This window comes from Poeciliopsis prolifica, unplaced genomic scaffold (genome assembly GCF_027474105.1).
Source record: "Poeciliopsis prolifica strain line A6 unplaced genomic scaffold, Auburn_PproV2 SCAFFOLD013, whole genome shotgun sequence".
NCBI lineage: Eukaryota > Metazoa > Chordata > Actinopteri > Cyprinodontiformes > Poeciliidae > Poeciliopsis > Poeciliopsis prolifica.
In genome coordinates, this window is record NW_026562388.1 from 13,522,305 (window position 1) to 13,533,317 (window position 11,013).

An 11,013-nucleotide genomic window follows, 5' to 3' on the forward strand; every position below is an offset into this window, starting at 1 on the left:
GTGCCGGGAGTCATATGACTGCCGCCGATCACGTGGTGACAGAATAGAGCACCTTTATTCTTTTTTTTTTCTTTATCTAAAAGTGATAAAGACTAAAATAAACTAAAGTAGAATGCAAACGCGTGGATGTAGAAAAAGTATGACGGCGTGTTAGGGCCATTGTAGAAAGTCAGAAAAAGAATTTAAAGTCAAAACTGGTTTGTTTTGTTTTTTTCCCAATGGCCCTAATCCTCTTCCGTACATTGTATGTAGAAAAAAAAGATGAAAATTTTGGCCAAAAACCTCGAAGTTTTCTAGGAAAATGTTTGAGCTTGAAAAGTCGAAACGTTTTTTAAGACATGTTTGATAAGCATTTTTATAGTGACTGAAGGTGACTAAGGTTACCTTCAGTTTCTATTTATGATTTATGCTATAAATCATAAATTTATTGCACAATTTATGATTGTGCTATAAATTGGTGTGGCCAGCAGTTACTGATCACCTTTATCCCACCTGGCACTGACTTTAAAAAGCAATTCATGCTTTCCAAAGTTATTTTTTTAAACCAGAAAAACATTTCAGTCAAAAATATGTCTTTAATTGCATATCCTCTGACAAGGATCATTTACAAAAACAAATTACATGATCTGAGTTCACACCATATTCAATCTGGTTTAACAATGAAGACTGTATTCAAATTATTATGGAGCCATTCAGCAGTATTCTGGGAGACCAAATAATTTATTACAGTTAATTCTGTAAAATATTCCATGGGGTAATGTGCAGCATATGTTTAGCTTTCTCCAGCTTTCATCAAACTCAGCTTTATTAAGCATCATCACATGTTTTTAGGTAATTCATTTGCAATTCATATAGAAACAAGGTTATTTATATTTACCTAGGAGATCTTTGATCATGACGGAAATCAGGAAAAATATTTTAAATTAACAAGATTCCAACGCTATACATAACAAAAGAAAAATCATTTACAAATTACTAAAAAGTCTAAAATAGAAACGACAGAACAGAAAACATGACATTAGTAAGATACATAACAGTATATGTGGAGGATTCTGTGAAGGAATATCATCCTTCAAAAATGTTGCTTTCAACATGAAGGGGTCACTAATCCAAATTGTTCCAAGTCCTGTTAGTCTGTTTTTGCTGTAAGTTTCTAAACATATCTGATGTACTGTGGTTATGATTTTGTAATATTGATTTAAATTCACACACTAAAACAGGAATTTACTTAAACTTTCATATTATTGAGGGCTAAATGTATAGCACGATCCTGTGCTGTTTGCATTTACTTCAATCTTAGTCTGTTAAATTGACTTGTAAAACCTTTTATATCAAGTTAAAGGAAATAATAATTGACAATAATGCATTTTTTCAACACCTCCCCCCAAAAGAAAACAAAAATAGATAACACCTTGATGAAATTGAGAATCTTTTACACAATACAACACAATTTCAGGAAAAAAAACTTCAGTGAAGAAGCTGAGGTGAACTACACCCTGTGTTGTTCCCAAAGAGCAAGACGAGTTTCTCACTGCACACGACACTTGTTTTGTTTCTTCGTTTGACCCGATTCCCTCATCTCTTGATCCACCTCCATCTTCAATGTGTTCCTTCTCTCCATCTCATTTTTCTTCTGCATCTCCAAAGCTCTTCGTTCGTTCCTCTTTGAGGCCTGTTTTGCTCTCCTAAGCATCCATTTGGTGTAGTGTTTGCCGTGATTCTCCTGAACCATTTGATCAATTTTCTCCAGCAGCTGGCGGACTTGTTCCTCACTTGCCACTTCGTTGTTGAAGACATGATATCTACCGGAAAAAGTCATCACAAACTCTTCAAGGGCTGAACTCTTTGAAATAAACTCCTCAATAGTTTGTTTCTTCAGTTTGTCTCCATGTGTGAACAACAGCAGTGAATATTGGGCAGCCTCAGAACCAAACATCTTCAGAATTATCTTCAAGGTTTCTTCCTCCTCCTTGGTGAATCTTCCAAGCTTCTTGACCACCAGAAAGACATGGGGACCCGGAGCACTCAAAGAGATGCATGTTTCAATTTTCTTCAGAACATTCTTCTCCTCGAAATTGGTGTCAAACAGCCCCGGCGTGTCCACGACTGTAACCTTTCGGCCTAAAACCTCCCCATCAACCTTCTGACAATCAAGTGTCCAGGAAGATGGACATGCCAGTGACTGGAACACTTCCCTGCCTATGATGGTGTTTCCTGTGGCACTCTTCCCTTCTCCAGTTTTCCCCAGCATTACAATCCGGAGCGTGTCCTCGCTGCTCTTCTTCTTCTTAGTTCCTGCAGACAAACACAGCAACAACTTTGGTGCCTTTTTTTGTTGATGATGATTCTGTATGAGAGTCTCAAATCTAACAAAACAGTTTTATCACTGAACTATAATCTTTAGCAAATAGGACAGCATGAGACTAACATAATGTGGAACATTTTGAATAGGATGGCTCAAAGTTGTCAAAAGACTGGACACCAGTCAGAACAACCTCAGTGCTGAAAACCAGTTGGGACTCAAGCTAAAATAAAATCTCTGTAGAAGCACAGAAAGTCAGTAAAATATAATTTCTAGGTTACAGAAAATAATAAATAAGATAGATTTACCATCTGTTCTAATTTATGAAATACTTCTTCTTAAATGACTAGGTTACAATACATATATGTAAGATTAAAAAGAAACTGAAAACAGGAGCATCATGGTGAAAAATGTATCTTTATTTATGTAAAATAATAAAAAAAAGAAAGCCAAACTGACCTACAAAAGCAAAACAAAAAAAGTCACCAGCAGTCAGTATATCAGAATAAAAACCAGCCACAAAACCTCAAATTTAGAAGCTTGTATGTTGAGACCATGAATCAGACTGGGATTATTAATGTGAAAGAAATCAATACGAAAGCAGGATAGTTTTGCTGTTTAAAATAGAAAGGAGACTTTTATTTTCATGTCATTTTCTTCTTTATTTCTAATTTGTAAAATGTCAGAATGTTACAGTTTTCAAAATAAAAGAAAAAAGTGAAAAAAAAATCATAATTATTTCACATTACATAGAAAAACATAATAAAACTATTTATCACTGGACTAATGTTTGTGACTTGATTTCAGAGACAATGTACAGTTTCCCAAGATTTGGATCCCTTGTTTTTAGAGAATTCTCAATATATGGAACAGGATTACATACAGCCGCAGTACAAGTTACAGTTCAGCAGTCTTCCAGACAATTAAAAAACAATTTATACTCATTTATAGCATTTCCTTTCAGGAATAAACAGGAATGTAGCATTTAATTAGACAAACCTATTTTTATCCTATCAAGCATGTTTGTTTTCTGATTTAATCTATGCAAAATCAAGCTGACAGAAAAGAAGCTGATGAAAGCTCGATGTATTTCTACATTAATCAGAGCCAGACTGAGAGCTGAATTGACCCTCTTGTGTTATTGAATGTGACAGTTTTTGCTAACTGATATTGTCAAAGCTCCGACAGCAGCTCCAACTGCAGCACCAGCAGCGATCCCGACTGCTACTCCGACTGGTCCGCCAATCACACCCAGCACACCTCCAATGGCGGCGCCGCAGGTCGTGGCCACAGCAATTGTTGGTGCGGCGAGGAATTCGTTTGACCTCTCAGCTCGTTTGCGTGCCTCCTGGTGATAGTGGATAATCACCTTGGACTCCTCTCTGCGGTAAATGGCTTCACTGTATTTGGCTCTGAGCTGGTCCAGCTCCCTCTTCTGCTGTTCTTCCATTTCCTTAAGTATTCGCTCCTTTTCCTTCAATATGGCGGCCTCTGCTTTTTCGAACATTTCATTTGTGTAGTACCCTCCGCCATTGGCCGCAACCATCTCTTCAATCTTGTCTAAAAGCAAGTAGGTCTGCTTTGGATCTTTGATCTCGTTGTTGAAGACGTGGTATCTGCTCTGGCACTTGTGAATCAGGGCTTGCAGGTCGGAGCTCTCTGAAATAAAGCCTTCAATGGTCTGATTCTTCAGCTGGTCTCCATGAGTAAACAGCACCATTGTGTACCTCTGAGCATCTTCTCCAAAGGTGTCCTGGATCATCTTGACGGTATCCTTCTCCTCCTGCGTGAACCTGCCCAACTCAAGAATCACCAGGAAGGCGTGAGGACCCGGAGCGCACAGAGAGATGCACATCTTGATTTTCTTCAACACATCCTCTTGAGTAAAGTCTGTGTCAAACAAGCCTGGAGTGTCAATAACGGCCACATTTGAACCGTTGACGACCCCCCTGGCTTTATGGCATTCTGCCGTCAGAGAAGATGGAGACAGGTCTGACTCAAAAGCCTCCCTCCCAAGGATGGTGTTTCCTGTGGCACTCTTCCCAACTCCAGTCTTCCCGACTAGAATAATTCTTCTCTCCCTTGGATCTATTCCGCTTGTGAACCCTGTTGGATAGAAATACACCATTCATCATAATAGTGCTGCACTGTTGGCTGCACTGTGCACACACCAGAAGAAATCTCCAACGTGATAGTACTCTGCCAATATAACACCAGAAATAACATTTGCAGGTTAAAACAATTAACTTTTTATCAGTGACTACCTTTCTTAAGTATTATTCCTATTTATATGCAGGTATTATGTTTTTCTTTGTTGGTTTTCTCGCTTTTTTTATATTGTCATGTAGGTTGATTAGTATCAACTTAGGTGCATCAAAGTAAAAAATAATCATAATTCTGGGTCTTTAAAGGTTGGATTTAAAATAAGATATATTTGAAAAGCACTTCATGAGGTTTGTTTTTAAGCAAATTTTATAACAACTATTTTTGTTTTGGCTAACCCATTGTTTGTTTCTCTATCTATGAGCTGGATCTTCAACTTTCAAATCTCTGAGTCACTGCCACAAAAATGCTGTGTCATGCTGACATTGAGACCTTTGGGTTTTTTTGTTTGTTTGTTTTTTTGAAACAGAAAGAATGTCTAAAAATAGACTCTAAATCTGGACATTTGATTAAAAAAAAGGCTTCACTTTCCTTTCAGTTTTTCTGCTAAAATTTTGAGATGTTTTTTGTGGGGTTCTTTTTTCCTTTAAAATCTTGTGCTTAATGATTAGTAACAGTAGTCTGAATAAAACATACTTATTTCTCCAAACAAGTGAGTTGTGCTATTAGCAAAATTCAAAAAATCTATTTGGAGTTTCAATTCAAACCATTTTTTTTTTCTAAAGACAAACTTTAAATTTCAAACATCTTTTGGAAATTTATCAACTTCCAAAAGATAAATCAGACAACAATATTTCTTTTGGTCTTGATCTTCAGGTACGTCTGCAGATCATAGTGTTGGTTAGAAGTTCAAACATAAACAATTCATATATTTTTAGATTTACCATTAAACCAGCATGATTAATTTCAATCAAAATCCCAACTTCTTTCAAGCTGACATGCTGAAAGTACTGCTGAGATGCATGCACTGGAACAGAAACTGGAGCACACATTCTTAGTCAAGAATGTCAGCCTGCTCTCCTAAACCAAAGGCAAAAAAAAATGAAATTCCTCAGAATCTTCTCTTACCAGCAAATTTTGCCCCGGACATGTTGAAAGTTCCTGCTGTCCCTTCCGTTCTTTGTCTTCTTTTGAATGTGCCTGTCTTCCTCACACTTGATCAATCTTAGTTACCTCCAAGTGGGCGTTCCTTTTGTATCTTTTTTTAGCTGAAAATAAGACGAAGTCACAAGGAAAAAACAAAAAGAACTGTTTAAAAAAAAAAAGACTAACCAGATTTTGATAAAGATAAAGCTCCCATTTCACACCTAAAACGTGGTGGCTTATGTTTGCCTCAGGTCAGACTAAACTGGGCTAAAGGATTGTATCTTGAAACAAGACTGGATTTGTATGTTTGTAGAGCTGAATGAGCTGGAAACATTCCTTTCTACGATCTTAACACAACATGAAAATCAGGTTGAAGAAGATGTTTGAGAACCTTTCAGCTCTGCAAAACTGAACAGGGAGTCAGGCAAAGGTAGGCTGAGGGACACAGTTCTTTAAAGTTTTGCAGGCAGTAATTCTGTGATGAATCCTCTCCAGCGTCACAATCAGGCTGAGACCTGGACTCTGACTGAACAGTTGCAACACAATGATTATTTGCTTTTTCGGTCATTTGTTTGGAAACACCAACTGACACACTGACAGGTTTTTCCACTGTGTTGTTGGTTTATCTCATGAATCTGATTGGTGCAGCAGCATCCAGCTGCAGAAAGCATGCAGTGAAACCTGTTTCTCTTGTCCTCTTTCTGAGATAAATCTCACCATATGTAGAATTGGGCATAGAAATTTAGATCGTTTTCTGAAGCAGCACATGCAACTGTTCCCTTAATTCTGATCAAGTCACACCAAAAAACAAAACAAAAAAAAGATGTATTGTTTGACACAGGTGTAATAGGAACAGGATGAAGGGTAACTGCTCAGCTTGGTGCAATACCCACAAATCGCCACAGGGTGCCAGTATTTGCTCAGGATCAATAGACACATCAAGTTGAAAGTGATGCTGATTGTATGTTGTAGATTTAATGAAAGATCTTTTAAAAGGAAAATTTTGCATTTGTTTTTTGTTTGTTTGTTTTATAAATATTTGTTCTTGATAAAATAATAGCAATCACTGACATATTGGAAATGATGACATGTCATTGATTTCATTATTATTCACTTATTTCTTCTTGCTTTTTGGTTATTTTATTTATTTACTTTCTTATTTATAACTTTATTTATTATTGATTTAAGTATTATTTTCTGCATATGTTTAAAAATGTTTCAGTGATGACTATATTTCGTCTACTTCTTTTTTGTGTTTTTATTTATTTACTTTTGATGTCTATTTTATTTATTTACTATTAAGAATCAATTTTATTCTTGACTAAGAATGTGTGCTCCAGTTTCTGTTCCAGTGCATGCATCTCAGCAGTACTTTCAGCATGTCAGCTTGAAAGAAGTTGGGATTTTGATTGAAAAAATAGATTTATTTTTCATGAATATATTTTTGTGCATTCAGTAAATTAGCACTACTGTTCCTCTTTTACATTTACAACCCATGTCATTAATAACCATTTATTTCTTTTGTGCCAATATTATTTCAAGGCATTTTATAAAACAATTTTATCAAATTCACTTATAGGAAATATCAATAAATGATCCAGTTATATAGATTCAGTTGTACCTGTAGCTCCAAGGTAAAACATCAGTCCTGCCCTCTTTCTTTTACTGAATTAATTTTCCCAAGAGATTTTATCCCCAGTGGAAATCGGATCTCCCTGATGAAAGCAATCTAAATGCTGATGGTGTCCTCTTTGCACAGCCTTCCCTTCGCGTAATAAACATTTACTTCACACTGATGAGTTAAAGTATAAGAGGATTTAAATTTAAAGTCCCAAGCATGGAAAAAATGCCCCTCATGGTTTCAGAGTGAACATTGCATTGAGAGCAGCCAGTTATAATAATGAATCATTAGCATACTGTGACATTTCAGAGCAGTTGGTGTGTGTTGGGGGACCTGCCAAGAATCCAAAGGCTTTCAGACTCACCTTTCACTGTGATTTGTTTTTTTTGTTTTTTTTTTTTTTTTGGACCTACACCTCCACTTTTCTTTGTTTCTCTTTTTTTCTGACTGTAAGTACTGAATCCTTCAGCATGTTATTCTAATGTCAAATTCACCTCAAATGTCAGAAAGTGTTGACAATGTAGTTGGCTGAAGTTTTTTCATGGATCTAACCGGAGTCCAGCCCGGTGAAATCAGCTCACTTATATTTGTCTTTCCGCTGCCTGACAAGAGCACAAAAGGAGCTGCTCGGGAGTCTGTACATTAAGAAAAGAATCAGCATTTTCTTTCAGATGGAGACTATAAAGGACCCACAGAATGTTTCTCTCACCACCTTGCTTTACTGCTAGCCGGGTCTTTACACAAAATGGGTTTATTATTAAAATCTCTGTCAAAAACCAGAGGATTTATTTTTTGTTTTGCCAAACAAAATGACAAGTCCCACAAAATTTTTTACATGCTATATTGTAAGATCAGATCTTTTCTTTGTAGAGCATTAGTCAGCTCCCTGATGAGGGATTTACTGAGGCGGAGCTGACTGAAACACTGCTCCCTCTGGGAGGATGCTGGGGAAGTGAAAATTCTCTGAGGATGGCAGGTTTTTCCACATGACGAGCCCAAGAATGTTTGGTCCAACCTGATGTTCTCTCGTATCTCTGCAACTCTGGTCCTCCTCACATGACACAGTCACATGTAAGTGGTAGTCCTTTCAACTACTCTTTTTCATTCAAAACTTTTATTCGTATCAACATGTGACATGTTCATTTTTATTAAACTGTAAATTCATAAAATAAAAAAAAAATAACACTTTTTCTTATGACTCCTGATTACCCTGGCCTATATAGACAGATTTTTGTGTGGTTCATGACAATTTTTTGTATTTACAATTCATCGTCTATTGTGTTCGACTATTCCCCCTAAGTCTTCAATAAAACTCTGTTTTCCAGATCCTTATTGTCATATGTATATAATTATCCATTACATCCTCCTCATCACTCCTTGCAATCCCCTTTCATCCCAATATAAATCAATCTTTATCATTCTTATCATCTCTTTTCTCTCCTCATTCCTCCCAAACACAATCATCCTCCTACAATCTTGTTTTGATCACATTAGTGTTATTCACCACATTTATTCCAAACCTTAATATCTGTTTTTGCTTCCTTCTCTTCTTCCCTGTTCCTCACATTTGTCTTTCTCGTCTCTCTGATTCAGATGTATTTTAATCACACTAATCATCCTTATTCCTCTTAATGTTTACTGTTCATCCCAGATGTTCTCTTCATCCCTTTTTAGAGACAGTTTTCAATATTCATTGTGGCCCTCATTCCTGTTTATTGACCTTCATCATCATAATGGCATTCATCCATTTTTATGATCAATCTTATAACTATTAATCCCACTTAACCTCTTCATCACCATTTTTACCTTTTCTGATCACATTCCTTCCTGCTATTTCTCATTTTGATGCTGTTTAATAACCCTAATGCTCCTCATGCCTCAATGAGGCACTCTATTATCCCTCTCATCCTCATCATCTGTCTTTATTGTGCTTAATCTAATTATCTCGTCCACAGCCATTTTCATCCTGCTCATCTTTTTATATCACACATCTCTTCCCTTTATTTCTCATCACTTCCTGTTGTTGAAAGATTTCAGTCATTCCTCTGTAGCGGGGCATTAACTGAGCAATCCTCTGACTCCAACCAATATTTTCCACATCGTGGCTCAAATTTATCTCCTGAGTTTTCAACCCCTTTAAGTCTCACCTGTAATGTGTTTACAGAGACACAGATGAGTTCATGTGGATGCGTTATGGATCCATTTCTACCGCTGTAAAGGCCTCAGATTGATTATTGAGTTGTAGCAGAAGGCCAGCAGCAGCTTTCTGTTTGAATCATGTCGGTTGCCTCAGGGGAGCATTAAGTCTCGTTTGCCTCTGAACTTTCGCCACTGCCCCTTCTTTGAATCCTAATGCGTTGGCTGGTTTCTTTTCTTTCCTGTACACTACAAGTCAGCTGAAGTTGATGGGCGTCGGAGCCGAAGAGGCGAAACAAAGACAATAATTGAAGAAATGTAGGAGGCAGTTTTGGTTTACAGCATGTTAGATTTAGCTTATGCAAAAACCAAAATAGGAAGAGCTAAAAATATGCAGAATAGGTACTTAAACCTTTAGATTTTTACAGAATACTGACAAAAGCATACATTTATGATGCCGAGACCTTAATACAAATTTTGTATATTTATATTGAAGAAGTAGTTCAGGCTTACTATGTGATTTAAAACATATTGGTATGCCTGGGTAGACAACTCGGTGAGCATTGAACTTTGCTGCTAATTTTCAGACAATATAATCAGAGTAAAGTTTTTGCTATCATCTTTATTTTCTTTTTTAGGAAATACAATTTCCTCAAGAAATATTAACATGAATGTGCATATTCCTTTTACAGTTAAAAAATATCTTAAGACTTGTCAAGGACACGAGGGTATTTTTTGAGAACAGCTCTTAGCTGGACATGCGTCATCTCGAATGCCCCAGACAGTTCTTTGTTCCTCGATAGTTGACAGAACCACATGGAGAGATTACTTCTGGAAATGCAGTCAAGCAGAATTACACACATGCCGCTTCAAACTTCACTGTGAAAAGAAAAAAAATGAGTCTTATGTTAACCCTGGTCAGAAGTGGAGTCCACTTCTCTGTGCTCAGAGGCATTTGGTACAAACCATCACAGTGGAAAGCAGACTGTGGTCAGATATATCAGAATTCCGGTATTTTGTTGGAAGAAACAGAGCAGAAAAGCATCCAGTTCCAAATCCATGGACTTGGATTTCAGTGCCTTTGGCAAAGCTCACTTCCAATTCAACGTGTTATGGCGGCATTAATAGAGAAAAGTCCAGTAGAGATCGTAGAACAACAAACGCCTTGAGGAACAAGTCTTTTTCAATCATGTAAATACAATTTTTTTTAATGCAGGTGACCACGTTTGACACATGTCCAAAGGCCTGAGGATGAAAACAACACAAAGATATTTATGTAGTAACTGTTTACTCATTGAGGTTTTTCTATTCTTTGTTTTCGAAAACCAGACTTTGCTGGAAGGATTCTTTTTTTAATCTCCTCTCAGACTGTTGCACCCTGAACCTTCTCTCACAGTAAAATCAGCAGCTCTAAACGCACGCATAACCCTTTGCTACATTTTATGAGGTTAATCGTTAGTGCAACATGTGCATGGGCATAGTGTAATTAGCAAATTCCCAACAGTAACTTCCAGCATGGGCAATAGAAGCACTGAGGCTCGCCTCTGTTACCCAGCTTGTGCATTCAGCATCCACAAGGAGCTGAGCTTTATTAACCGAGACCATCTCAGTCTGATGTATAAATGCAGAATTAAAGACCTGAGGAATAGTTTCCATGGATGTCAGCTTCTTAAGGGTTTGTGTGAAATTAAGCACAATTGAATCA

The 11,013-nt window shown here is 36.9% G+C and overlaps 2 protein-coding genes across 3 annotated transcripts; both read right to left on the bottom strand.

Moving 5' to 3' along the window:
* Window positions 1-1,528: 1,528 nt before the first annotated feature.
* Window positions 1,529-2,251, bottom strand: LOC129365320 (GTPase IMAP family member 4-like). Its single transcript, XM_055038456.1, has one exon. The coding sequence runs from the start codon at window positions 2,249-2,251 to the stop codon at window positions 1,529-1,531; it is 723 nt and encodes a 240-aa protein (XP_054894431.1).
* A 543-nt stretch (window positions 2,252-2,794) lies between these two features.
* LOC129365611 (GTPase IMAP family member 9-like) lies at window positions 2,795-5,820 on the bottom strand. Of its 2 annotated transcripts, XM_055038923.1 has the most exons (3): window positions 5,738-5,820; window positions 5,534-5,673; window positions 2,795-4,408 (listed from the first exon to the last, which is right to left on the bottom strand). In XM_055038923.1, the coding sequence occupies exons 2-3, from the start codon at window positions 5,553-5,555 to the stop codon at window positions 3,441-3,443; spliced, it is 990 nt and encodes a 329-aa protein (XP_054894898.1). In that variant the 5' UTR covers window positions 5,556-5,673; window positions 5,738-5,820; the 3' UTR covers window positions 2,795-3,440. The 2 variants fall into 2 exon arrangements, with proteins under 2 accessions (XP_054894898.1, XP_054894897.1); XM_055038922.1 differs by having other exon boundaries at window positions 5,534-5,817.
* Window positions 5,821-11,013: the final 5,193 nt, after the last annotated feature.